The following is a 25,911-nucleotide window of genomic DNA, read 5'->3' on the forward strand; positions in this document are numbered from 1 at the left end:
GCGATTTCCTCTGGTTCTGCCCATGCCAGTAACATTGTGTGTAAATTGTATTACTAAATGAAGTCCTTTGTGTATGACAAAATAAGGAAAATTAAGCTTTTTGTATTTTAGGCCGTTGAAAACTGTGAAGCTGCAGTGGGTTTACTGAGAGCGACAGTGGCATGGCTTGAGGGCTCCCCTGTGGGTATTTTGTCGGGGATAATGTTGACTGTCCTTCTCGATTAAACTGCCTCACTGCTCTGTGCTAACACCTTGAGGAGGAACACAATGAATCAGTATTCATAGTCTGTGTGCGGTTTAACAGCCTGGCCAATCAGCTTACAACGTGTGCAACAATTCAGTCAATTAGCAGAACAAGTTAAAACACAGATTAACAACAGTCCAACTGAAAGTGAAGTGGTGTAACATTAAACTTGTGTCTGGTTACTACACTTTCTGGAGTATCCTTCCTTGTAAGATACAAAAGTAAGCGGACCCAAATGTTATGCAGATACATTCTCGAGGAATTACAGTTTTTTTAAGCTGTCTGTACAGAAGGGAAGTGAATGAGCACCAAATGAGGCAAGAGACCGTTTATTCCTTTCTTGGTTGTACTGTTTTATTCACAGTATGGCAGAGTTTTGTCTACAGTCAAATGACTAGCAAAGTAAATTATGTTTCCTCATAATTGAAGGGGAATGGCATTCATTGATGTCAAACGACAGTGCAGCGATGAATAATCAAGTGATGGATGAATGACAGCAAGATGAAGAGAGTTTGACGTATTTGATTGTTTGGATAATTGGACACAAACACAAGCATCTTCTCACTCATTCAGCTCCTTTAAATTACATATCACAATATGTGATCAGTCCTCTGGAGGGAAATGGTACAAGAGTGTTTAAGACTGAATCAGTCAGTTTGCTTTTTTAAGTAAATAACTTGATCCTCAGGTCTGTTTATTCGAACATCAGTGCTTTCCTCCCTAGGTGAGCTGATCACAGTTATGTCTATAAGACAGATTAATCCAACTAACTTCGCTATTTAGAGAATGAAGTTGTCCTCACAGTGGTTAGCAATTCTTACCTTATGTAACCGTAACATTTTCATTACACTACATATACTGCTGCTAGCACTGCTACTGTATATGAAATAATAATAATAATAATGTTGGTTGTTCTTCATGTACTCAGCAGAGCAGATTTTTCGTGTGTAAAAGTTGATAGTAAATCTCTAATACTCTAATTCTCTATTCATAATTTCCAAGAGAACTAAAAATGACACCTAGGAACTTCTATCAACTTCCCTGTAATGTCACCATATAGAAGCTGTAGGCTGGATATGTGTTGACGGCCCCTGTTATTTAGGAAACATCGCGAGATTTGGTTGTGTGACGACAGCAGATCCAACAAGCGGCAAGGAAAATGTCGCTAACGAGGTAAGTTGGATGGTTGGGTTTTGTGTAATTTTTACATTGCTTAAAACGAGCCATTAAACAATAGCTCTTTTATTTTAGTATGACTTGTTTCAGACACCTCAAATCTTGTAATATCTGTCCATCCATTGGCTTTTGGGTGGACTTATTGATATTTTACATCTCTGGGCCTTGGGCAACCTTCGGAGCAGCTAACCTAGCTAACGTTAGCTACGCTAACGACTGTAGCACAGCTATCAACGTCGTGTGAATTTGAACAGATATGTTAACTAGCTGAACTCATCAGCATGTTGCGTTAATATTACCAAGTTACCTATTTTTGGTCTTATATCCTCGCTGACTTCTGTCCAGGGTTTCCTGTTTGTGGACACCATGTGTTTTGTTCTATCTGTGAGCATTAGCATATTAGCATAAGTGGATGCTGAGACGGCCTCCGTTAACGTTAAGCTAGTTAATATTAGGCGCATTGTTGTCAGCTATGAGTGAGTCCTCAACGATATCCCAACGACACTTTTCTGTTACCTTTAAAGCATCACCCTCAGACATTGCACTTAGATGTTTGCCTGGGTTTTCAGTATCTTAGAAACATCCCTTAACCTAGAAATAGTGTACTTAATATCTGTTTACTTGGCGAGGCAAGCGTGAAAACTAGTGATTGTCTGAACCGTTTATGATGTTACCTTTATGTGAGGTACTCTATGCAGGCCTTGTCTAGGCTTGTTTAAAGCGCACGGACTTGGCTCGGCTCAGTAACTGTTCACAACTAACTATATGGTATTAAAGAGAAACTGTCATATTAAAACCAAATGTAAATCTGAATATTCATAAAGTAACTAAATAATGTTATTATTTTTTTTTCTCCCCTAGCTTCTTGCCAGCACCCACACAGCTGTCCCAGGATCAGCTGGAGACTGAGGAGAGGGCACGGGCACAGAGGTCCCAGTCCACAGCTTTGGTGTCATCCCGAAGGGAACCTCCACCCTATGGATTCAGGAAGTCATGGGTACCCCGTGGTTTGGAGGTACGGGAAACGCAGCCCACATCACTTAGTTTGACTTCAGGATGGGAGGAATATGTGTTTGAATGATTCTGTTCCAGTCCTCTTGAATGCTCTCTTTCTTTGTGAATTTGCACTTAAGGCCAATAATCTTACTTTGCTGCATGAGGGAAACCATCATAAAAAAATCTTTAAAAAGGCATTTGTTTGGTGTCTGTTCGTTATCACTTCAACATATGTAATCCTGAATTTTGGTAGAAGCTTTTGTTGAACATTACATAGGGCATAGAAGTCTTGGTCTGCCTTCCCAAAGACTGCATTTTTAACCATGCTCTGTTATACATATGATTTTCTGATCTTTTTAGTCTCAGAATCAAACAGAACTGACCCGTAATCTTTTTTTTGTGTGTGTCACCTCATTATGTTGAAGGATTTTGGCGATGGGGGAGCATTTCCAGAGATCCACGTTGCTCAGTACCCCCTGGAGATGGGGCGAAAGAAGAGAACCTCCAACGCTTTGGCGGTCCAGGTGGACGCTGAGGGCAAAATAAAATACGATGCCATTGCCCGACAGGGCCAGGGCAAGGACAAGGTATGATGAGTCCAGTCAACGTTACAATCTCTTTGGTTAAAGATAGTGTTTTAGAGATGCCTGTCTCCTTCTCCCCTTTGCTGACTTGTGTTTTCTTTTCCAGGTTATATTCAGTAAGTACACCGACCTGCTTCCCAAGGAAGTACTCAATGATGAGGCACCAGAGCTTCAGAGACCAGATGAGGAGGCCGTGAAAGAGGTGAGATGCAATTTGAGCTGTTAGGCGGTTATTTGCCTGATAATGTCAGTGCTTTTTATGATTTCCAGTTGTTGTACATTGTTGATGCTAAGTCGACGACGATCTCATCCCTTTAGCTAACGGAGAAAACTCGAGCAGCCTTGGAGAAACAGGTTTCCCAGAAAATTGCAGCGGCCATGCCCGTCCGTGCCGCGGACAAACAGGCGCCGGCTCAGTATATCCGGTGAGTACGGTCCTTCCCCGCTGTCTGATCTATTTTGAAATTTAGGCGTGGGTCTTCTGCCAACTTTACTGGACTGTAGTGGCTCTACACATGCTTTAACACACGATTCTTCAAAAAAAAATCTTTTGATTAAATTGGTAAATGTGTCCTCTTTGTGTACTTGTGCGGTGTTTTGACACTTTTCTGAATAATTACGCCTCTCGTCTCCTCTTCCACAGGTACACACCCTCTCAGCAAGGCGTGGCGTTTAACTCTGGGGCCAAACAGAGAGTCATTCGTATGGTAGAGATGCAGAAGGACCCCATGGAGCCACCACGATTCAAGTATGCCACAGTTCACTAACGCAGTCTCAGATTTCTCTCCCTGTGTTCATATTGTATTGAATATTGTGGAAGTTTGTGCCCGGCCCTGACAGATGTTTGCTTTGCCAATAGGATCAATAAGAAGATTCCTCGTGGGCCCCCTTCACCTCCAGCTCCAGTCATGCACTCACCCAGCAGAAAGGTAGCACTCACTGATCTCCGCACTGACTGGTCAACTCCTTACACTCAGTCAAAAGAGACCAGAAAGTTTTTTTTTTTTGTTTACCAGTATGGCTGACTATAGTGTACTATGTGTCAAAGTTAACTTAAGCTTTCCTTTTTTTTTTCTTTTTTTTTTCTTTCCCCTCCCCAGATGACAGTGAAAGAACAGCAGGAGTGGAAGATTCCACCTTGCATCTCCAACTGGAAGAACGCAAAGGTACATCACAGCAAGCTCTCTTCCACAGTCCACTCTGGAGACTTAAGAATCCATCCATTATTCAGTTATTTTGTTTAGCCCGGAGAAGAAAAAAAAAAACTCATCGACTGTGTATGTCAAACATTTATTTATTTATTGACTTAACACTGGTTTTGGCCTCTCTCTCTCTCTCTCTCTCTCTCCAGGGTTATACTATTCCATTAGATAAACGTTTGGCAGCAGATGGAAGAGGCCTGCAGACAGTTCACATCAACGAGAATTTCGCTAAGCTTGCCGAAGCCCTGTACATCGCAGACAGAAAGGTCAGTTGGTCGTGAATGCTTGTCCTCTCTTGCTCGTCTTGGCACTAACTGCGTCACACCTATTGTCCCTCCTCACGCTGCAGTGTGACTTTAACAGCTATGCAAAGTATTCAAAGCCACGATGGCCCAATTCTAATACTCATGAGACTCCTTTGCCTCCATTGACTCCTGCCTCTGTTTTCACTCATCTCCAAAACAGTTAGGGAAAACTCAGCAATTTCAGTAGGCCTGATGAGTTTTTCAGTCACCCCTTTTATGCTCGGACCATAGAAAAAGTCACAACTCCATTTTTAGATAGGCCGCGTTGACACGAGAGCACAGTGGCTGAGATCGCCTTCTCATTTAAAGATTATTATTACTAAGCATATTTTACTAAACACACAAACTCATTATTGCTTAACATATGCTTAAAAATGCCCGGGGTGGATGCTTGAGCGGCATGACCGGCGGCGCGTCAGAGGGCCTTGGTGCGACTGACAGGGTTGTCTGTGTGATGTGTTGTGCGCAGGCCAGAGAGGCTGTGGAGATGCGTGCTCAGGTGGAGAAGAAGATGGCCCAGAAAGAGAAAGAGAAGAAAGAGGAGAAGCTGCGAGAACTGGCCAAGATGGCCCGAGACCGCAGAGCCGGGATCAAAGCCCACGGAGACAAAGGTGAGGAGGCTTCGCCGGCTCATCTCTGATTCCGAAATACACGTATAAATGATTCACGCAGCAGAACAGAAATGATGATAACGATGCAGACTTTTTGGGAAGAATTTATTTTGTGCTTAAATTGAACGAATGACTGTAGATGTTTACGGTTGGAGGGAGAAAAAAAAACACAGAAACAACATGGAATGTTTACGTTGGAAACACTCCCACGTACGAACGTCACCAGCGTAATCTGAGATGATAAGAAACACTATATCCTCTGTCAGTGTATTTGAGTCCATAATGGGGGGGTTGAATAGGTCTGTTACAGGCATTTCTTAGACATGAATGTAAATGAGTCAGAATATGCAAGGAATTGAAGAATACCCTTAAGTGAGTATGTTAGTCTGCGGTAGCCAAATGTGGATCCTGGCCCTGAACGTTTGTTGTGGAGCTGCACTAATGAACTTTTCTTTAGCTGCTGTCATCACATACACACTGTGGAGTAACAGCGTGTTAATGGCGTGTCACCTACCACTGATTAATGACAGCCCTTTCCCCAGCAGTGGGCAGAGCTTTGGATGTGTTTGACCAACTTGTAGGGTCAGCAAGGGGGCTGTCTCAGCTGTCTGTAGCACTGTGTGAATTCTCCCTCTCTCTCTCTCTCTCTCTCTCCTGCGTTGGTCAGGTGGCGAGGACACAGAGGTTAGGGAGCGTGACGAGATCCGCCATGACAGGAGGAAAGAGAGACAGCACGACAGGAACATCTCCAGAGCCGCCCCTGATAAGAGGTACATACATTTTTAACACCGCAGACACTGCATCATTCATGGATCAGCCAACCGAGCCACCTGGTCCACTCCTACCAGAGCATCAGACATAGCGTGTATTTGTGTGTGTGTGTGTGTGGTTTAAAATGCAAGATATTACCCTCTTAGCTCAGGTCTCCACTGAATATGTGTGAGTATCTGCATCACATTGACCTAAATATGTTCACCTTAGGGCTCATGTGTCTTTTTCTGTTCGCTCTGGGAAATTTTGCATATTTTACATCGAGGCCAGTTCCAGTACGTCTAATACGTACGCGTGTACTTAACCCATATTTGAGTGATGTGAAATATTTATCAAGGTTCTATAAATATCAGGAGGATAGCAATCTCTTAAACTCATGTGTGGCCTCTTTTCCGTGAAAGTGTGTAGTCTACTTTTAAAAAGCGTTCCTTGCCTAGCTTGGTAGGTTGATCTTCAGTATAAGTGTTGTTGTACCTCACGGTGTGTGTGTGTGTGTGTGTCTGATCGTGTCAGGTCCAAGCTTCAGAGAGACCAAGACAGAGACATCAGTGAGCTCATCGCTCTGGGACAGCCCAATCCCCGCGCAACCAGCGAGGCCCAGTATGACCAGCGACTCTTCAACCAGAGCAAGGTGCCTACTCCACCATTCCCAGTCAAGTATAACACTCCAGGGGTAATATGTATCAGGATTCCCAAAGCTCTGATCTGGCGTCAGTGTTTGCCGCTCCTCCCTCAGAGAAATTCAGTTTGTTGCAGACAGACCTGTATATGGTCCCTTCTTAACGGTTCTGTAAGGAGCTACAAATGTAGACATGTCTTTGCTGCATAATAATGAAACTTCATTGTCTTACAGCAGAATTCTTTTTTTTTTTTTTAAGAATACGTCAGTTGGATCTGTCATAATAGATACTGTGTTGATGCCAGAAAGCTCTGTGTTTAGACACTCACGGCTTTAACTTAGTGAAACTCCTACTGTAAAGAAGACCAAATGGTCATACCACCGATGTGTTTGACTTTCACCGCACCCTCTTTGAAATCCAGTTTTACCTTTGCGCCTTTGAGACGTGTGACGGTCGATGTCGGGTCCTCTCTCGGGCGTCGGGTTGAAATCTTTATGTTTTCCGCTCTCTCTCTTTCCCAGGGGATGGACAGTGGTTTTGCCGGCGGGGAGGACGAGATGTATAACGTGTACGATCAGCCCTTTAGGAGTGGCAGGGACATGGCTCAGAGCATTTACAGACCCAGCAAAAGCACCGATAAGGATATGTACGGAGATAACCTGGACACACTCATGCAGACCAACAGGTAAAGGAGCCATCTTCTGGCCTCTCGACACACACTTGCTCCAGCCTCTGACACCTGACAAAGACCAGTGGTTCAACCGTTGGGACCTCTTAGGCGTTCCCGTTGAGCTTACGGAGCGCATTGTCTGTTTTGTTTTTTTTTGTTTGTTTGTTTGTTTTGGTTTGCCTCACAAGTTGCCCTCTACCAAACTGGTTGTAGCTTAGACCTGTCTCAGATTATTTGTTAAAAGATTAAGATTTCTCATCTTGTCTGTCTTCTTACTTAAGCTTTTCTCACTCAAATCAGATCTGTGGTAGGTGTATGGTTACTCTCTGCAGCACCGTGTAAGTAGGGCTGCCGAAGTATAGAAATTTCCTTACCGTGGTATTTGAAGAATGCTGAAGGATTGTGGATGTGATCATTTTCAACACTGATAGAAAATAGTGAATGTGTAGACAGGAACACAGACCAAGCCAAAAGCTGCATGAGGATGTTAGCAGTCCCGGATAAAGGGGGAAAAATGCTGTTATGATGATAATGGCGGTGATGAGCTCAACACCGCGATGCACCTTCTAATACCGCGGTATGGCAGTGATACAGTTATTGTTGGCGGCCCCATATGTAAGTTTGTGTTAACTATCAGTTTTATTTATATATCTGATGAAATATCTCTCGGTTTTCAGGTTTGTGCCAGACAAGGAGTTCTCCGGCGCTGACCACGGTCAGCGTAGGGATGGACCGGTTCAGTTTGAGGAGGATCCTTTCGGTCTCGACAAGTTCTTGGAGGACGCCAAGCAGCACGGCGGCTCCAAGAGGCCCTCCACCAGCAGCCGCTCCAAAGACTACGACCACGAGAAGAAACGCAGGAAGGAGTGAGCGAGGTGGGGGATGATCCTGCCTCTGCTACTGCAAGCTTTAAAAGAGCTTCAAAGTCCATCTCTGGAGCCGCGTCCCTTTTTTCACACTGTCTCGTTTTTAGCTGTTATATAAGGAAACCCTGCAGAAATATCAAGGACTTGAGTTAGCTTTTTCCTACAGGGATGTTCTGGCTTTATACCGGCTGTATTTACCAGACAACGTACAAATTCTGCCTGTGAAGTGTATATTATTAAAGAAGTCCCTTGTTATGTCTGTTAAAATGTTACAACTCTGATCTCATTCCTGTAACCATGGTTTTAATACCCACTTTAATATAGGTTTTTTTTTTTTGGTTGGTTGGTTTTGTTTTTGTTTGTTTTGTTTTGGGTTTTTTTTTTTTTTGTCCCAGAATGACCTAGTGCTTCAGTTAACAGTTGAGAAAGAAATGTGATACAACAAACTCTTGTACAGTGATGTCACAAAATAAATTTCTTATAGTGGATAAATCCATCTTTGGGGAAATTGTGCTTGCCTGTTTGCTTTGTTCACCAAATTTCAGTCTATTCCAAGGTAACTCTGTCGTTAGGCCGTTTCCAGGATCGCCTGTTCCCTTAAAAGAATTGTTACAATGAAAGCAGCTGTACACAACTAAAAGTTAAGCAAAAGTACAAAAACCTTTGGGAGACCTTCACAAAAAAAGTCTGCAGCAGTGGAAACTTAATGGGTCTTTATGTTTGATGAATTGTTTCATGTTGCGCCTTTTAGTTTTAGTCAGATTTAATCTCTCGCTGAATAATGCGTCTAATTTGCATAGATGATTAAATATCCGAAGGATATGGGGAGATGCCATCCATTACGCGGCATTACCGCAGACACGCCTCTAGAGATGAGTCTGTAGATTTATGTGTTGATCAGAAGAAATCGAGTGCTGTTAATGATCATTAATAATGTATGCAGCATAACCGTAAGAGCTTCAGTTACATTCGGCCTTTAAAAAATGCATTGTGGGAGATGAACACGTGGTCAAAAATTACGTGACGGCGGCTGGTCTCAGGATTTGAAGGGTTTTCGCTCGACCAGAGAAGTAATGGGTTTAGAGTGTTTTTAATGTTAGATTACTCTTATCTTTCTAGCATTATTGCGTTATTTCTCTTGTATGCCTACTGTAGACAGATTCAGATGACTGATTATGTCAGTGCTTTAGTATTGTCCATCATGTTTCTCATACAGCTGGTACATAGCTACACAAAGTACGTTTTACACATACACACACAAGCACATGAAGTGATCCTGGGTATATGTAAACCACACAACCAGGAAATGAGTCCCCTCTGTTTCTGTTATGTCGAGTCTGTATATCCTATACTAATGTACCAGCTGACATTCATAAGTTGAGTTCATTTATCTGCTGTGTTGTCTTACTGCATCGTGTGTCCTATCTGTATTGTGCTTATACCTCTGAATAGTTGCTTTGACAGTCTTTGTACTTCCCTACCTTTGTACAACACGTTAAGGTTTTTAATTTCTTGTGAGCGTCAATGTTTTAATTCAGTGTCCAAATCTGAGTCCATTTAACAGGCTAATTTTCCTCACAAGAGAATAATTGTAACAAATCGACGCTTTCTGTATGCTCAATACTTTGGCGCTAAAAATGTCTCTTTAAACTGTTACGTCTTTTTTTTTTTTTTAAATATATACTATCAGTGTAAATAAAGTGTAAATGATGTTTCAGATCATCATACATTTAGCAACTGCCAACTTTCACTCAGAGAGAATATTCTATTTCACTCAGAGAGAACAAACCAGAATAGACCACAAACAAACTTTAAATTCATCCATTAATTATGAGTCCTGGATCTTTACACAGTCGGCACTATCTGTGCAGTTATTTGCATGTAATTGGAGTTTTTTGTTTTCATTTTTTGGTCGAAAGTGCCTTTCATGGTTTAGTGATAAGAATGTTCTCCCAGGGAGAGACATTTGATCCACAATTTCTTTGAATCTGATCCAGCGCCAAGCTACTCAGCCTTTATTTGTCATGGAAATCATAAAAACGCTGAAATAAGCGTAAATAAATATGGATGTTTTGACAAACAAAAAGAGACCTCTGGCTTGACTTGGGAACCACAACCCAAGGGCCATAATTAAGAGATTAAATAAAATGGAAGAGCAGTATGAAACTAAAATCCAGCTGCAATTGTTCATCACAAAGTCATTTTCCATCATATCCACATATCTCCTGAAGTGGTCTGTCTTCTTTGATTTCAGTATCAAAGGTGAATTCTGCCACACCTAGCTGACCGCTCCTTGCTGACGTACATTTCAGAGATAGAGAGCTTTGAAAATTGTTTACCTCTATTCAACTAGTCTTTGTAGACCTCACAAAGCCTTGAAATACCCAAAGAATGAATTTCAGTGAAGAAAACTGAGTGTTCCAGGCTCTCAGAGAAACAGGGAAAGTAATCATCTAATACTTGAGAAACTTCAAGTCACTTTCTGTGCCCAGTTTCGAAGTTGCCCTTAAAAGTTATTGGAAGAAAAACGATTTAGTCCTCTGTGAAGATGCTAAAACATGTCCAGTGATTGTTTTTTAATTTTCTGATTAGTAGGTAAGCATATATCCTTAAAAAATAATGCCCAGTAAAATTAGCCTCTTGGCTCCTTTGTGTGTACTCAGTTGGTTTTGGCCTCAGTCTGTCTGTGGAAACAGAGTCTAAATCTATGTATACTGATAAGAAAACACCTTTTGCATGAGACGATACAGTGGAATTCAGTGAAAGAGTGGATGGTACATTGGAATTAGACCCTGGCATGTTTTCCTGAGGAGAAAATGAATAAGATTTCACTTTTCATACAGAATCCTCTGTTCAAGTGTGTGATTCTTCCATTGTATGGATTCTCAGATGTATTTAATTTTCCGAGACAGGTAGATAATGAGGCCTTGGTGATCTGTTGTCGGACTTTTTGAAGTTGCACGGGGCAAGATTAATGAGTTTCTGGTCTAAGGAAATTGGTTCCTCTGCAAGCCATTGTGTGTCTTTGAACACAAACCACATGAGCATTGTGTTGTGCCATAATGGAAACTTGGTTGAGCAGACAAAAGCCTAGATTGATAGGTTCTTATCTGCAGTCGTGAGGAAACAACCTGCAATATGCAAGACTTTAGTGTCATTCTTTCCGCCGCACCATTCTGTTTTCTTCAGCCCATTGAACACAATGTTTTTTTGTTCTTCCTTGGTAGGCTTTAAAATATTCTTATGCCTTTTTGTGCTCAAGGTTTTGTTTTTCATCTCACATCAGATACTCTCGTAATGGGTGTGTCAGTCAAAAGAAGGTGCCTGAAAACTGAGGTTTGCTCTAGAGAAATGCAGTGGTTTGACTGACAGGTCTTACATGCTCTGATGAAACAGAATATTCAGAACTGCTTTCCAAAAAAGAATCACAACTAGTCCTGGCTTAAAGTACATTTTTTTGTATGTAAAGTCTCTACTTGGGAAGTAATTTAGTCGAGGCTTGGTTTAATTGCTTCTTCTGTTTCTTCTTCTTGTCTAAGAAACTTACCTGTTTTTTTGGTTTGTTTGTTTTTGGGGGGAGGGGGAGCAATACAGTTGTGAATACAAGGGTGAAAGCTGCAATTATGCAAGCTCTTGTCATGGATATATATTGTGTGTAATTACCATCATTTCAGTGAGAAAGAATATCCATAGATTATGTTGGTTTAGTAATGTAGGGTGAGATTGATCACAGATCGTATGGTATATGGCAGAAGGGTCTTGGTCAGGCTACTTTGTCTGTGAAATAATCTATATGAACAAATACAATGGGATAACCATCAGAGCTGTTTGCAGAGTCTGCCATCTGTCATAACAATAATGAAATAATCTCATTTTCCTACCCATGGGTCCTGTTCTACCTCCCCATTCTCACACGCTCAATACGCTCATCAGAATCATTCATTCTCTCTGTCTCTTTCTCTCTCTTTCTCTCTTCTCTCTTCAGCATTCACAAAGCTCTTTGTGTTATTGAATTTCATGTCACACTGAGTACTGGTAAAGTATATTTTCTTATTTTTTTTTTCCATTTCAACTCTAAATCACTCTCTCTTTAGGGTTTCAGCCCATTTAAAGCACAGGAACACAGAGATGAAGCCATTCATCTTCTGATTTGGACCTGAAAGGGTATGATTTGCACAGATTTGACCTGTAAATTTGATGGATTGCATTGATATGAACACAAACATACATCAAGCCTGTGTGTACATTATGCTTATTTCATCATCTGTCATTAGGCATTTGTCATTCAGCAGCAGTGAGCGCTTTGAACTGTAATACGTCCTGTGGTGAAAATAAATGTTCTTAATAAGATGTCTGTGAACATGTGCAGAGATTGATGTCACAAATGATTTCATGGGAGAAGATCAAAACCCAGTCAGTCGCAAAGCCATGGCATTGTATGGTACATGATTGTTAATGTAATTATAAGTACAAATATTTGCATACATGCATCACTTGAAGTGAATCCAACAATATATACCCCCTGACCCATTAACATTTTCATTAACATTGAATTTTACATTTTAATTACTGGTGCTTATGGATAACCATTGTGTAATTCATTACAATATAGTTTGTATAAATTAAGACAGGATTCCTGGAGGAAATACCACAGTGTTGAATATTTAGGCATTGTACACATTCAATTTCTTTATTCACTACACTTCAGAATCACCTACATATACTATATTATATTACATATATACAAATATCCCAAATAAAGTATGGTTTGGGTTTTACAACATATATAAATATGTGGGTTTATAATATTTAAATTTTATTTATTTAAAGGAATGTTGTAAAAAAAAAAACAAAAAAAACTCATGCTCTATCTTAAGAGCACTCAAAAAAAGAGTTGTGTCAATCGCATATTACTATGATCAAACAAATGTCTTAGTATAAAGTTAGTATAAGGTACCAGAAGAGTGAAAAGCAAAGGGCTAGTCAGTTGCTAGACACCCTAGTCATATACTCTCCAGACACTTTGCCATGGAACGTTTCTGAAGGGCAGCTGATTACACGCAATGTTTAAAATGCCTCCACACCTAAATGCAATGTACCATATTCTTTCTAACAAGAGTTTTTGTCTGAATTCACTCAAAACATATTATACTCAAACCAGAACCTCCTGTGTGTGAATGTTTTTTTTAATTTTCGTGAGAAGTGTTGAGAGCCACAGCTAGACCTGTTAGATATACATTCTCATCTCATTTACTTCTGGCCCTGATCCTATCAAAGCTGGGGGCTTAGTTGCCACCATTACATCTGAGTGAGATTACCTTAAGTAATGAGGAGATTTCCAGAATCTCTGTGTACATAGATTGGGGTTTTGAAACCTATTGTACACTTGAAAGACTTTAACTCGCACATGAAAATTATCATAATATTATTTGACTATTGCACCGAAGTTGTTTTTCTGCATCCCAGATGCTAACCAATTTGTTTTCTAACCTCTTAAATAAATCAGTGAACAAACTCCTCACTGCTGAACTTGTGACTTGCTTGCTACGTGATGGGCTGATCAATGAATTTATGTTTTCTAAAAAAAATTACATTCCAACAGCAGCATCTAGTGGGCTCAGAGGAGTGATGAACAATTGTATTTGCCCAACCATGCATCCCTTGGCTCAAGAAGAGCTGTGTGATAATGACTAAACTTACATCATCCAGGCATCCTGAGGAAGAACGGCCTATGTCAATCAACCAGTCTGTGACTATGTGACTGTTGAAAAGGCAGGAAGAGAACAGAACGAACAGAACTGGAAGGCTGGAGATAGGACCAAAAAGCCACTTGAACTTAGAGGTCATAAGCAGGAAAAGATCATTGTTTTTGCTTGCTGTCCGTCGTACATAAGTGTTACCAAAGTTACAGGAACGTTCCATTCTTCCAGGGTAAATACAGGGAGCTTTAAAAAATTCCAAGAATGGGAGTTTTTTTTTTTTTAGCTCTCTTTTAAACCCGAGAAGCAACGCAACATAACTATGATTATAAAATTAACCACCGATTGTATGCTTACATTTCTACCAACTGAAATTAACGAAATAATATTTCATAAAATATGAAATGAAATGAAATGAAATCGTCTTTGTTGTCGATTTTTTTATACTTCTTATGGAAGTTTCCATATATTCGTGGGCGGGCAAGAATGATTTCAGTTAAGGAGAAGTCGTGGAAACTTAATTAGTAACAAGTTCAATATTCCTTTACTTTTTCCTTTTCAAGATTAACTAAAACGTCATCGTCCTTGTTTATGGCCTCAGTCACTGAGGTAGGGCAAAGTACAGGAGAAAGTAGTAACACACTCCCATTACGGAAGATTCATCATAACCCGCACCCACTAAGGGGTTATTATAGGTTATTCTACATGACTTCATCCAAGACCCGCCCCTCTTGACTGAATATTTAAGAACGTTTGGCTAACCGCGCCTTTGTGTGATGTCAGACAACCTCATTGGTTCACATATAGTTTCGGGGGCGTTAATTTCCGATAATCTTATACTGCGTACAGTAGTAGGTGGTGGCTTCGACGTCCCACGAATCGGGAGGCACCCTTAACAACTTTACGATTACACAAGGATACCGGGGAGTGCTCGCACCGGAATAGTCTGAACTGTGAGCATTCAACATGACTGAAAGCTCTACGATCATGCTGTTAAATGGGGAGAATTGTCTCCGGGCAGTAAACGGTAGAAAAACAGACAAGAACGGTTTCGTAAAAAACCATTGCCTCTTTCAACAACAGCAGCAGAAGTATCGCCGCCCGAAAGAGAAGGTAAGGCCCTGTCTTCAACTGCTCAACGGAGAGCTGTATGACAAGCATATCCGGGATGAAATTACATAGCAAAGCGCTTACTGTCTCTGGATATTTCCCTTAACAATTTCCAAGGGTTAAATTTACGGTATTACTTGATGTATGCCTGTACAGTAACGACTAGTGTAGTTCGTTTAACTTTCCCCCCTCGATACATCTTCTGAGGTCAAAGTGTCGGGAAAGGAATGTTAGCTATAAAATGATGGGTGGGCTGACATCGCACACAGGCTTTTTACTGGTTTTCCATAATATTTGGCACTCGATAAGATTCTGACGATAATCTTGATAAATTTCTAAGAATTACTTGCGATTTCGATAACACTATGTAATATTGAATGACTGTCACTGAGGTACATTCGGGACCTCTCACAGAAATGAGTTATATGGTTAATTAAAAGACGAGTGATTATGGAAAATCATTTATGACAGTGTGGTTTATTCAGGAACGCCTTTTCAGTGTGGTACAGACACTGTAAAAAGTGGCGAATCTGCACTTGAGCTCACCCAATATTAAATAGTTCATTTGTTATTTTATGTTGTTGCTCCTTTCTAAAACAGGTGGAAATTTTACAGCCTTGCAAAGGGCAGTTTGAATACACTTAACTATCCACAGCTCTGATCTTGTAATGCCATTTGAGGTTCCTTGTGAATCACTTCATCATTGGTAACACATCCAAAGAACCAATAGCTACTTAAAAAGGGTTTGAATGGCCAGTTTGTGGAATAAACTGGTATGTTTGTCGAATGGTCAAGTACTAGACGGCTTTTGTGACCACGCATTACGTGATGTGTTTTGGGTTGTCTCTATTTACACTGACACCACTCTGGAGAAACCTGTTCTGATGTATATGTAATTTGAGAAAGCACTTTGTTTAATTGGCGAGGGGGATTAGATTCACTCCTTGCGTTCCCGTAGGGCATTTGGGAGTGGTCCATGGGAAAACGTTTTGTTTCTCAGGACTGCAACTTTCGTGTTTGTTTTGGGAGTTGTTCTCCTCGCACAGTCGTTGTTCAGGATCTAGGCAACGGGCTCTGGTGTACCGTTAGAATTTGTCATACAGGGTGAGGCCACGGCCTAATGTCTTCCTACAAGGGTTGATGCAACTAGAGCTTTAATTTAATTTATATGAAGTTCCTTCTTAGTCCCTCAGAAACACTGGCGCCTTCTGGAAGAACATTTCCATCCAGCACTCAAAGCAGCTTCTATCTTTCTCGCAGCCAACCTCAGAACATTGCCTAAGCTAAATTCGTGTCTTTAAACCTAGGCAAATATGTGACCTGTCTGTTTTTAGTATGTGGTTTAACAACGCCCTGAGGGTTACCGCTGAGAAATATAGCTTTAGCTTTGGGGACGCTAACCAGTTAACACAAAGTTGCACTTGATACCTGACTCAGTATCATGGTTGATGAGTAATACGGGTCAAACCACTCCTTTTGGGGAAAGAGTTCTATGTTCGTTTGAAAGTGTCCTTAAGCTCAGTTAAGCGCACCCCCGTGACCCTCTAGTAGGCTACTGAGGTATTTCGCAGACGGAGTACGACTAGTCACATGCGGTTGCTAAGCAGCAGGAGAGGTTTAATGAGTGACTCGCAGGCTGATTGTCTCTTATTTAATTCAGTCATAAGGAAAAACAGATTAACATTACAGTCCGGACAATGCTGAATTGTAAAAATCATGCTGTTTGGGATTGGGATCAACTCAAGGCCAGGTGGACCGATTAGGTTAGGTCTCTCAGTGAAGCGTTATCGAAAAATGACGTATATCGAGAGACTGTAGATTGTCACGTCTGCTTGGTATCTGTTAGTTTCAACACTGTTGAATATTTAAGATTTTTTTTAAGTGGAGATTAAGGGGTAAGAGTAGATACTAAGTGTTCACAGCACTGTTTTTTTTTTTAATCCGACAAGCAGTGCATGAGTTGTAGAAATGCATATTGATCGAAACTGCCTTGCTTTGCTTGGAGGAAAACATGCTGATTCCTGGGAGAATTAATTAATTAGCCCTCACTGAGTCTGTTAAATGTTCACCGTGCAGAAGTAAAATGATTTCCCTTAGCTCTCGGTAAATAGGCTAATAAAATTGAGGAAAACTCAGTCTACAAGGCCTGACTGAGCATTGAGCACACAGATTTAATGTGATTTTTTTTTTCTTTACTGTACAGTTTTGTTTACGCCAGCTCATTTATTGCAAATATGTTAATAATCGTATAAATATTGTAAATATTTGTCTCTAGGTTTGTCAGACTGCTGTACGCAATGGAGGACTGTACAAAAAGCCATTTGTTGAGTCGTTTGAGGAGACCCCCCTGCTTGTGGCTGTCCTCACATACATGGGTTATGGGATCCTCACCATATTTGGATACCTCCGGGACTTCCTCAGGAACTGGAAGTTTGAGAAATGTCATGTTGCCACGGAGAGAGAGGAGCAAAAGGTAGACCCCTATAAACATGGCTTCATTGGTCTCTGCCCTGTCCTTATTGTTTGGATAATGGTGGCGGCTCTTGCGTTCTGTGAATACTCTTATTTATCTTTTCACTGAAGCCAGTGGTAACCTATCTTGTCTCTTGTTTTTGTTGACTATCGCCCTTAGGATTTTGTGCCACTCTACCAGGATTTTGAGAACTTTTACACGAGGAATCTGTACATGAGGATCCGAGATAATTGGAACAGGCCCATATGCAGTGTGCCAGGGGCTAAAATGGATTTAGTGGAGCGTGCCACTCACGACTACAACTGGACCTTTGAGTGAGTAACACTGCTTCGTGTTGCCATGGGGAATTAATGTGATTATGCGCTTGTCGTAGTTACAAGACGGAATATCAGTTCTCGGGAGATGTTATAGATATAAAGCAAAAATATTACCCACAAACCTTTGTAAACAGATTTTATTGTCTATATTTAAAAAAATGTTTGTATCTGCATGTTTGCCCACACCAGCTGATGATCTTCTGATTATGTATCACTTCCCCTGCTTGAACTTGATCTCACTCTCCCCTTTAAATAACATTCATTATGAGTCTAAGTCATGTTGTTAATGTTCTTTTGAAAGGTATGCGTTATTGTTAGCCTTTATATGCTTCATATTCATGTACTGTAGTTGTAATGTTGTCATTCCATTTTGCAGACACACTGGGAAGGTTGTAAAGGATGTCATCAACATGGGCTCTTATAACTATCTGGGTTTTGCTGAGAACACTGGCCTGTGTGCTGATGCTGCTACTGAATGCACTGTGAAGTACGGGGTGGCAGTGTGTAGTTCCAGACATGAGATGGGTAATGCCGAAACTTCCCTCTTAATTCAGCAACTTACAAATACTCTACATTCCAGTACATGAGCATGTCGGAGCAGATACAGTTTTAAATAATGAATATTGTTTTTATGAAATACAAGTGTCTTCACTTGCTACAATGATGAAATTACTCATGAGCATTCAGGGAACAGAACCTTTCCTTGATTTAAGCACAGATGTGGTGTGAATATATTGAATGATTGCCCTTTGGATAATATATACTGTTCATGTTTTTCTCTCTGTTTGTTTATTTATTTATCATTTAATCTGTGTCAATAACTCAGAACTGTATGGGTTGGTTTTATAATGTTTACTCTTGGGGTGTTTTTTGTCCATCACAGGTAACTTCGACATTCACGAGGAGCTTGAGCAGTTAGTGGCCAGATTCCTTGGTGTCGAGTCTGCCATGACGTTTGGGATGGGCTTTGCCACAAACTCAATGAATATTCCAGCTCTCGCAGGCAAAGTATGGAGACATTATCTGTAACTGCAGTATTTTATATCACCTCCACAGTTTACAGTTTTTCTGTATATAACTCATGCTATTAACTATCACTCACATGCACTCAGATGGCATATAAATGGAACGTTGAGATTGCCTTTCCACAATAAAAAAACAGATTTTTTTTTTTTTTTGTAGTTTTTACTGGAAGGTGTTCCATTAACCTCCTGTTTTTGTTCAAATAGTACAAAACATTTCTAGTTCAGAGGTCATGACCCCTGGAACAAACTTTTACTCAAACAGGAAGCTCGCCCTCCGCGACTGCATCACGTCTCTTAGCACATTCACTTCCTCCTCAGCGGCTATTGACTGGATGTGCATGTTCTTGTCTGCAAGAATGTGACTTCCTGTATTGCGTCAGAGCAGATTACACAAAGCCTATTTCAGTGACATTCCTTGCTGTGTTCTCCTGAAAAAGAATAATAAACAGTTGTGTTGACTTTTGTTAGAAATGCATTTCTTTGTGTTAATTCAAGTCAACTTCCACCCTTGGTTATATAACAGTATTTATTATGTCGTACGTGATGCATGTCACGTAATTATGTTACCCTACATTCACCACTAAGTATTTTATGACCACTTATGTTTTATAGTTAAGTCTAAGAATTTGAGGAACCATGCTGTCACAGTGTTCTACTTGAGCTTTCTAAAACTGCTTCTTGCCTCTGTTGTAATGGTCTAATAATACCAGATTAAAATTACTAATGAAGTTATTTAGTCGGTTGTATTGCGTTTGCTTTAACAGTTGCTTAAGGCACTTTGCCTGTGCTATTGTGTACCGTACAACTGCTTCACTTTGCTTGTTTTCACTGAAATTAATGTAGCAACTTATCACTGCTATTCTAAATTGTCAAAGGCATTCATGTTGGGTTTCGATAGGTTCGACATATTAATGTACAATTCAAACACATACCTCTCCCCCTCTGTTGCCTCCAATCTAGGGCTGTCTGATTTTGAGTGACGAGCTGAACCACGCCTCTCTAGTGCTGGGAGCAAGGCTGTCAGGGTCCACCATCCGTGTTTTCAAACACAACAGTAGGTTCAACTCGAGTTCAACCTGAGACCGCCACACTACAATGTGACTTCTTTATCACATGAGTTCTTTACAATGTGATTTCTTTATCACACCATAAAGCTCATGGAAATACTCAAACTGCAGACATACCTCATGCTGTCTCACACTGCAGAATTTGACTGCTTTGATTTTCACAAGCTAGAAAGCACAGTATTTGAATGCCGCCAAGCCTGTTTGTGTTTCATTGTAGGTCGTGCGACCATGTAGTAATGCCCACAGATCTGTTTTTTGGTTTACGTTTGTGTAACAAAGCGCTTGAGTAAATAAGTGTTTTGCTGGTAATATCTGTTCTCTCTACACCTAATAGTAGATGTGTTTTAGAAAAGCCATTTGTATCACAGTTTTTCATCTTCATGTACTGGCCATTAAACTACAGACTATCCCCATAACATGTAAATGTTTAGCAGGTGTGATGAAGAGCTGTGCATGTATATTTAGTTCCTCTGTGTGTGTGTGTGTGTGTGCGCGTGCGTGCGTGTATCAGATATGCAAAGTCTGGAGAAACTGCTGCGAGATGCCATTGTCCACGGCCAACCCAGAACCCACCGACCATGGAAGAAGATCCTCATCTTGGTGGAGGGAATCTACAGGTAAACTTGATGGAGCCTTATATTCAGCCTCAGGAACCATGCTAGCCATGACACTAAGAACCTTGAACTTAACTGTAGCTTAAGTTTGTGTCCCACATGCAAGCAGAAACTCATTGAATTTGTAGCTGTCTGTCTATAGTATTTTCACAAAAAAAGCACAAATATTTTTCAAGATGTGGGTGGTCGGCTAGTTGGGTGCATAACTGATATAGGCTGCAACCAAACTCATTTTCGCTTTTGTAATTGAAATTCATGAAACGACAGGCACCTGTCATCCACTTAATTAGTGATTGAAACATCCTCCACGTTGTGCATTTTTAAAAGTTTAGGTGTTATTACCGTATCCTAATGTTCTCCAAATGAATTTTGAATAGAAAATGAATCAAACTGTTTATCGTATTGAAATGATTTCCCGTATTGTTCAGTATGGAAGGCTCCATTGTGCGTCTGCCTGAGGTCATTGCTCTGAAGAAGAAGTACAAGGCTTACCTGTATCTGGACGAAGCCCACAGTATTGGCGCTCTGGGACCAGGTGGCAGGGGAGTGGTCGACTATTTCGGTCTGGACCCCCGTGATGTGGATATCATGATGGGGACGTTTACCAAGAGTTTTGGTGCTGCCGGCGGTTACATCGGCGGAAAGAAAGTAAGGAGAACTGTGATCGTTTTGCCGTATCCAAAGAGGCCTAAGAACAATTCGTTTATACAGGGCACTATTTTCTTGTTTCTTCTTCTTCCCTTTTTGCTTGTAGCTTGTTTTGCTTATTATGATTATGGAATCTTGATTAACATTTAATAGACAAAGAAAAGACAGTGTAAGGATAAAGATCTCGACTGCATATCCGCTTCTCCACGGCTCTGAAGATAATGAAAAGCTCGCATGACACATGATCACAGAGAAGAGGCTTTAGATGTTTAAGAGCGGATTAAAGCCCATCATAGAATTTGCCCATTGAAACTTTATGCTCAAGTAGAACAAAGGAGGAAAGTGTACCAGTACATTCTCGGTAGACAAAAGCGCTCTTAGCTGTTTAACCATTCTGTAGATGTTCCAGAATGTTCTTAAATGCCCCCTTTTTTTTTTCTTTTTTTTTGTGTCTTGCTTTAGGAGTTGATTGACTACCTACGCACACACTCTCACAGCACTGTTTACGCCACTTCGATGTCGCCGCCAGTCGCCCAACAGATCATCACTTCCATGAGGTGCATTATGGGGGAAGATGGCACCACACTCGGTGAGTGAGGAGGTTATGAGTAGTGTCTGTCTAGGAAATCAATAGACAGCAGATCTGCCACTGGTCCGCCGTTAAACGTTGTTAGGTAATCGATAGACAACAGATGTGTCACTGGTCCGCCGTTAAACTTTGTTAGTTTCCAAAGGTCAGGACGTTGTTTTTCCATGGTAGGCAGTTTTGTGTGTTTAAAAAAACAGCAGTTGGCATAACAAACCACGGTTAGAAAAGCTCCCAGCTCTTAGTTGATTCTACTGGTTTAAAGGAAAACTCCTTGTTACAAACCTAATGAGAACCAAAAGGTAAACCCTTAAAAGTGAAAAAGTGGATTAAAGTTGGCAGTTCACTGGCCACGTGAGACTATGATAATCTATCATGGTCTTTGTACCCAGTAACAGCCAAGGTAGTTTGCCAAGTCATGGTAGCTCCATGTCTGTCCATGTGACTTATTCATGTAAATATTGCAGCTCAACCAATGGGTTGATCTTATCCTCAGAGGTTTCACAGGGACATTGCACTTACCAATCCAGTCAGTCCAGTTTGAGGCAAAGCACTATGTTGTTTCTCCACCAGGTGGCAGCGTAGACTTATATCTAACAGGACAGCATACATGAACTGCTTGTTCAAGGTCATGAAGCACATAGTTCACTCATAAATATTCACTTTAAGTACCCTCACTTTATCAGTGAGATTATGTAGCTGCATACAAGTGCACAGTCTATCAAACATATTATCTCAAACATTAATGTCAATAAAGAAAACTGGTCTTGTATGGGGTCAAATTCTGACTTTGTTAGGCTTGAGATTTGTTTTTTGAACTGGTATCAGATTTAAGCAGCAGTAATTACCTGAGTAAGAAATTGGCACAATAATTTCAAGATTACGCCCTCATTATTAATTAAAACGAGCATTTGAATTGAGGGTACTTTGATAGAACTTCTTACTAACTGACATTAAGGTTGTTTGTTTGTACATCATTTCACACCCTGTGATGTTGTTTCATGATTCTTGTTGGTTACTGTTGACATGAAACATCATGAAATAGGAAACAGGTTTCATGTAGTCTTAAATGACTCTGACTCAGAGCAGTCTGTAATCTGGACTTTGACCGAGTCGTCCGATTTCAGCAGTTACCTGTGTAATTCTGTGTAACATCTGAAGTGTGCTGATAACATGGCTTTAAAAAAATCTGCCTATAATATAATGAGTTCATTCATATCATGCCACTCATCACGTTTTCAGGGGAAAGGATGCTGGACTCGGGCAATGCATGTGGGGAAGTAAATATTGATGTCTGGTATCTACAAATGGCGTGTGTGTGTGTGTGTGTGTGTGTGTGTGTGTGAGAAGATTGCCAACAGAGGTAGAGAAAAAGAGAAAGAAAGAGATACATAATACAGAAGCTCAGGTGGGCTTAGGTTCTGAATAGCGTGTTTTGTTTTCTCCTGAAAGTCAGGGATTCTCAGCTCATTCCTCAAACTCACATATACTTGATGATGGAAGGAAACCTCCACATCTAATGGTTGAAGATTTCTGAGGTCCATATTGGGGGGGGGGCTCTGCAGTAAGAGAAGGTGTCTGTGCGTCTGCTGACAGAATAGTTTGAAGTGGCCGTTGGAGTCAGCTCAGTGAAAGAGCTTTATGGATTTCAGATGTGGGGGAGAGTGTTGATACGGCGTGGATGAGTGTGGGAGAGAGAGGAAAGGGGAGAAGGAGGGGAGGGGAGGGGAGGGGAGGGGAGGCGATCTCTCTGAAGCTCTCAGGAGGAGAACTCTCAGAAGTCTGCCTCCTCACTGTGCCAGTCAAACACGCGTCTCAGCCAGTGGTAGGTTCAGCCCAGGGTCGTGTTTCTCCTCAGGGCGGCTCCACACTGCTCTCCACCAGAAGGAACTTCAAATGTCCCCCTCCCCAACTTCTGTCTTCTATCCTCAAGGCAACACTTTAGAACTATGAGTAAATTAGAGATAAGCATCAGTCTGGACTTTGTAAATGGATATAGGCCTCAATAACGTATTCATACTTGTTTGATCTCTAAAATGAAAAACACCAAAGGTGTCAAGAGTTCAAAATTACTGGAAGAACTTATGAAGAGGTCACCATAACTGTTGGTAATTGCTTGTAAACAAGCCGTTTTTTTGGGGCGGGTTTTTTTTTTTTTGAGTCGTGTTGTGTTTAGTGTTTTGCATAGCAGCCAAAAGACTCAAAAGCCTGTTGAGTTTATATCAGATATATGGATGGTATGGGACAGAGCATTTCCTAGCAGTGAGCCCCTCACTATGAATGGAATGTCAAACAAAGTGAAAACCAATACTCAAGAGCTTTCTCTGTCTTTCCTCAACAGATCATTCTCACGGCGTTCCAGAACGTCTCGGAATTCCAACCGACCTTAGATTAAAAAAAAAAAAAAAGTCGCTTGATTTTCATGTTAGACATTTCGTCATGGAAACCCTTTGAAGCCGTGTGTTTGCAATTTTGTATTTCATCTCCTTACCGTTGATGCTAACAATTTATATTTCAGACTTTTCATCACATCCCAAGCAAACTATGAGAGTCAAGCCAAGCCAATGCGGTTAGTTTGGCTGGCAGAACGCTGAGCATTGTCATCACGTGTAATACTTATTTAACTAACTCCCGTTTTTTTTTTTTTCTTTTTCTTTTTCTTTTTCTTTTGTGATAATCAGGTCAGGAACGGCTTCGCAAACTTTCGGAGAACACGACCTACTTCCGGAAGAGACTGCGGGACATGGGATTCATCATCTACGGGAACAACGACTCTCCCGTCGTTCCTCTGATGCTTTACATGCCCGCCAAGATTGGGTGGGTGATTTTGGCCTGTTAAAATGAACATTTTACAAAACAAAAACCAAAGTTGCGTTTTGTACTGAGATTTGATTCACGACCGTAAGATGTGGTGAAAGATGTGCTTTGCTTTTTTGCACGTTCTCGTTTGACCCCGTGTTTGCGTCGACCCGTGTAGGGCCTTTGGGAGAGAGATGCTGAAGAGGAACATTGGCACGGTGGTGGTCGGATTCCCCGCCACACCCATTATTGAGTCCAGAGCACGCTTCTGTGTGTCGGCCGCTCACACCAGAGAGATGCTGGACACGGTGAGTCTGCTGACGGACCCCGTTCTTCCCTCGACATCTTCTGTTCTTCTCTAGGGGCTTCTCAGCGGATGATATCACCAAAAGCCAATCAGTTCAGTCCTTTGAAAAGAGAGATTAATGGTCCCACTTCAGTCATAACTCTCGTGCTAGGAGAAGAGTCAAGATTCTCTCATCTCTGTCTGATACTCTCTCTCACCCTCTCTCTCTCTCTCTCTCTCTCTCTTTCTCTTTCTCTTTCTGGAGTTCATAAATCAGTTGAGGTATTAATGGGAGGGGAGGTGGGCAAGTGAAAAAGCAAATTGCTTCCAGGTGGCTGGTAGTATTGCGACACACTCAGGACTTTGACTGTGTGACCGAGGTTTGCCTGGCTTTCCCCCTCTCAGACCATTTCAAAACCAGATATTCGCTTGAGAGACATTGCTCCGCTAACAGGATCTGCGGGAAATCAAAAGCTAAATATGATGTCGTCTTTTGTGAAGATCCAGCTTGTTCTTCTCTCTCAGTTACGCTATGTGGAGTGCATCACCGCTAATATAATCCTAAATTGTTATAGCAGAGAGCATCTCTTAATTGGCAGATACATGCTTTGCACATTTGCTGATGTTCAAGCTTTTAGACGTCTGACTCACCACCTGATCGTCATTTAAATCTCAGCGAATCAGTGACTCATACCTTCACAGTCCTATTCATCCTTAGATAATCATTCTCCCTCTCTCTGTCTCTCTCTCTCTCTCTCTGTTTCTTAGGCACTAAATGCCATCAGTGAAGTTGGGGATCTGCTTCAGTTGAAGTACTCCCGTCACAGAATTCCGACCTCATAGGAAACCTCGCCCTACCCGTAGAGCCAAGACTGACCGTGTCACCAGAACGAGTATGTGCACTGACTGATAACGCCTGGCGTCCCCTTGGAGACCACTCGACATCCCTGCCCATTCGCTTTCTCTGCAGCCCGACCATATCCGCGACCACGGTTGGACTGCTCATTGCAACGTCCACTTTGTTTTTATTCTTTTTTCTTTTCTTTTTTTTTATGTATACTGTGTTACTCGTGTCCTTAACTTATTGTGATTTCACTTTTTTTTTTTTGTTTTGTTTTGGTTTGGTTTGTTTTGGGTTTTTTTGAATGTATGTGTTGGTAGGGAGAGCCGAAAAACGTCCACCCCCCCCGCCCCCAACTGACCAGGTCGGAGTCTTATTTCTGTGGTCATTCAGCAACATTT

The 25,911-nt window shown here is 41.2% G+C and overlaps 2 protein-coding genes across 3 annotated transcripts; both read left to right on the plus strand.

Moving 5' to 3' along the window:
- The first annotated feature begins 1,384 nt into the window (after positions 1-1,384).
- On the plus strand, positions 1,385-8,410 carry snw1 (SNW domain containing 1). The gene is made up of 14 exons (XM_030772567.1): positions 1,385-1,417; positions 2,282-2,435; positions 2,842-3,003; positions 3,107-3,202; positions 3,319-3,425; positions 3,644-3,748; positions 3,860-3,929; positions 4,101-4,166; positions 4,352-4,468; positions 4,977-5,118; positions 5,786-5,888; positions 6,403-6,520; positions 7,031-7,194; positions 7,857-8,410. Exons 1-14 carry the CDS (start codon positions 1,404-1,406, stop codon positions 8,047-8,049), a joined length of 1,611 nt encoding a protein of 536 aa, XP_030628427.1. The 5' UTR covers positions 1,385-1,403; the 3' UTR covers positions 8,050-8,410.
- Positions 8,411-14,662: 6,252 nt separating this feature from the next.
- Positions 14,663-25,702, plus strand: sptlc2b (serine palmitoyltransferase, long chain base subunit 2b). 2 transcript variants are annotated; one of them, XM_030771738.1, is made up of 13 exons: positions 14,663-14,856; positions 15,140-15,154; positions 17,150-17,327; positions 17,487-17,641; positions 18,021-18,169; positions 18,528-18,652; positions 19,630-19,723; positions 20,248-20,353; positions 20,779-20,998; positions 21,461-21,587; positions 24,266-24,401; positions 24,562-24,691; positions 25,438-25,702. In XM_030771738.1, the coding sequence occupies exons 1-13, from the start codon at positions 14,711-14,713 to the stop codon at positions 25,510-25,512; spliced, it is 1,656 nt and encodes a 551-aa protein (XP_030627598.1). In that variant the 5' UTR covers positions 14,663-14,710; the 3' UTR covers positions 25,513-25,702. The 2 variants fall into 2 exon arrangements, with proteins under 2 accessions (XP_030627598.1, XP_030627597.1); XM_030771737.1 differs by lacking the exon at positions 15,140-15,154 and having other exon boundaries at positions 14,663-14,857; positions 17,130-17,327.
- The last annotated feature ends 209 nt before the right edge of the window (positions 25,703-25,911 follow it).

This window comes from Chanos chanos, chromosome 4 (genome assembly GCF_902362185.1).
Source record: "Chanos chanos chromosome 4, fChaCha1.1, whole genome shotgun sequence".
NCBI lineage: Eukaryota > Metazoa > Chordata > Actinopteri > Gonorynchiformes > Chanidae > Chanos > Chanos chanos.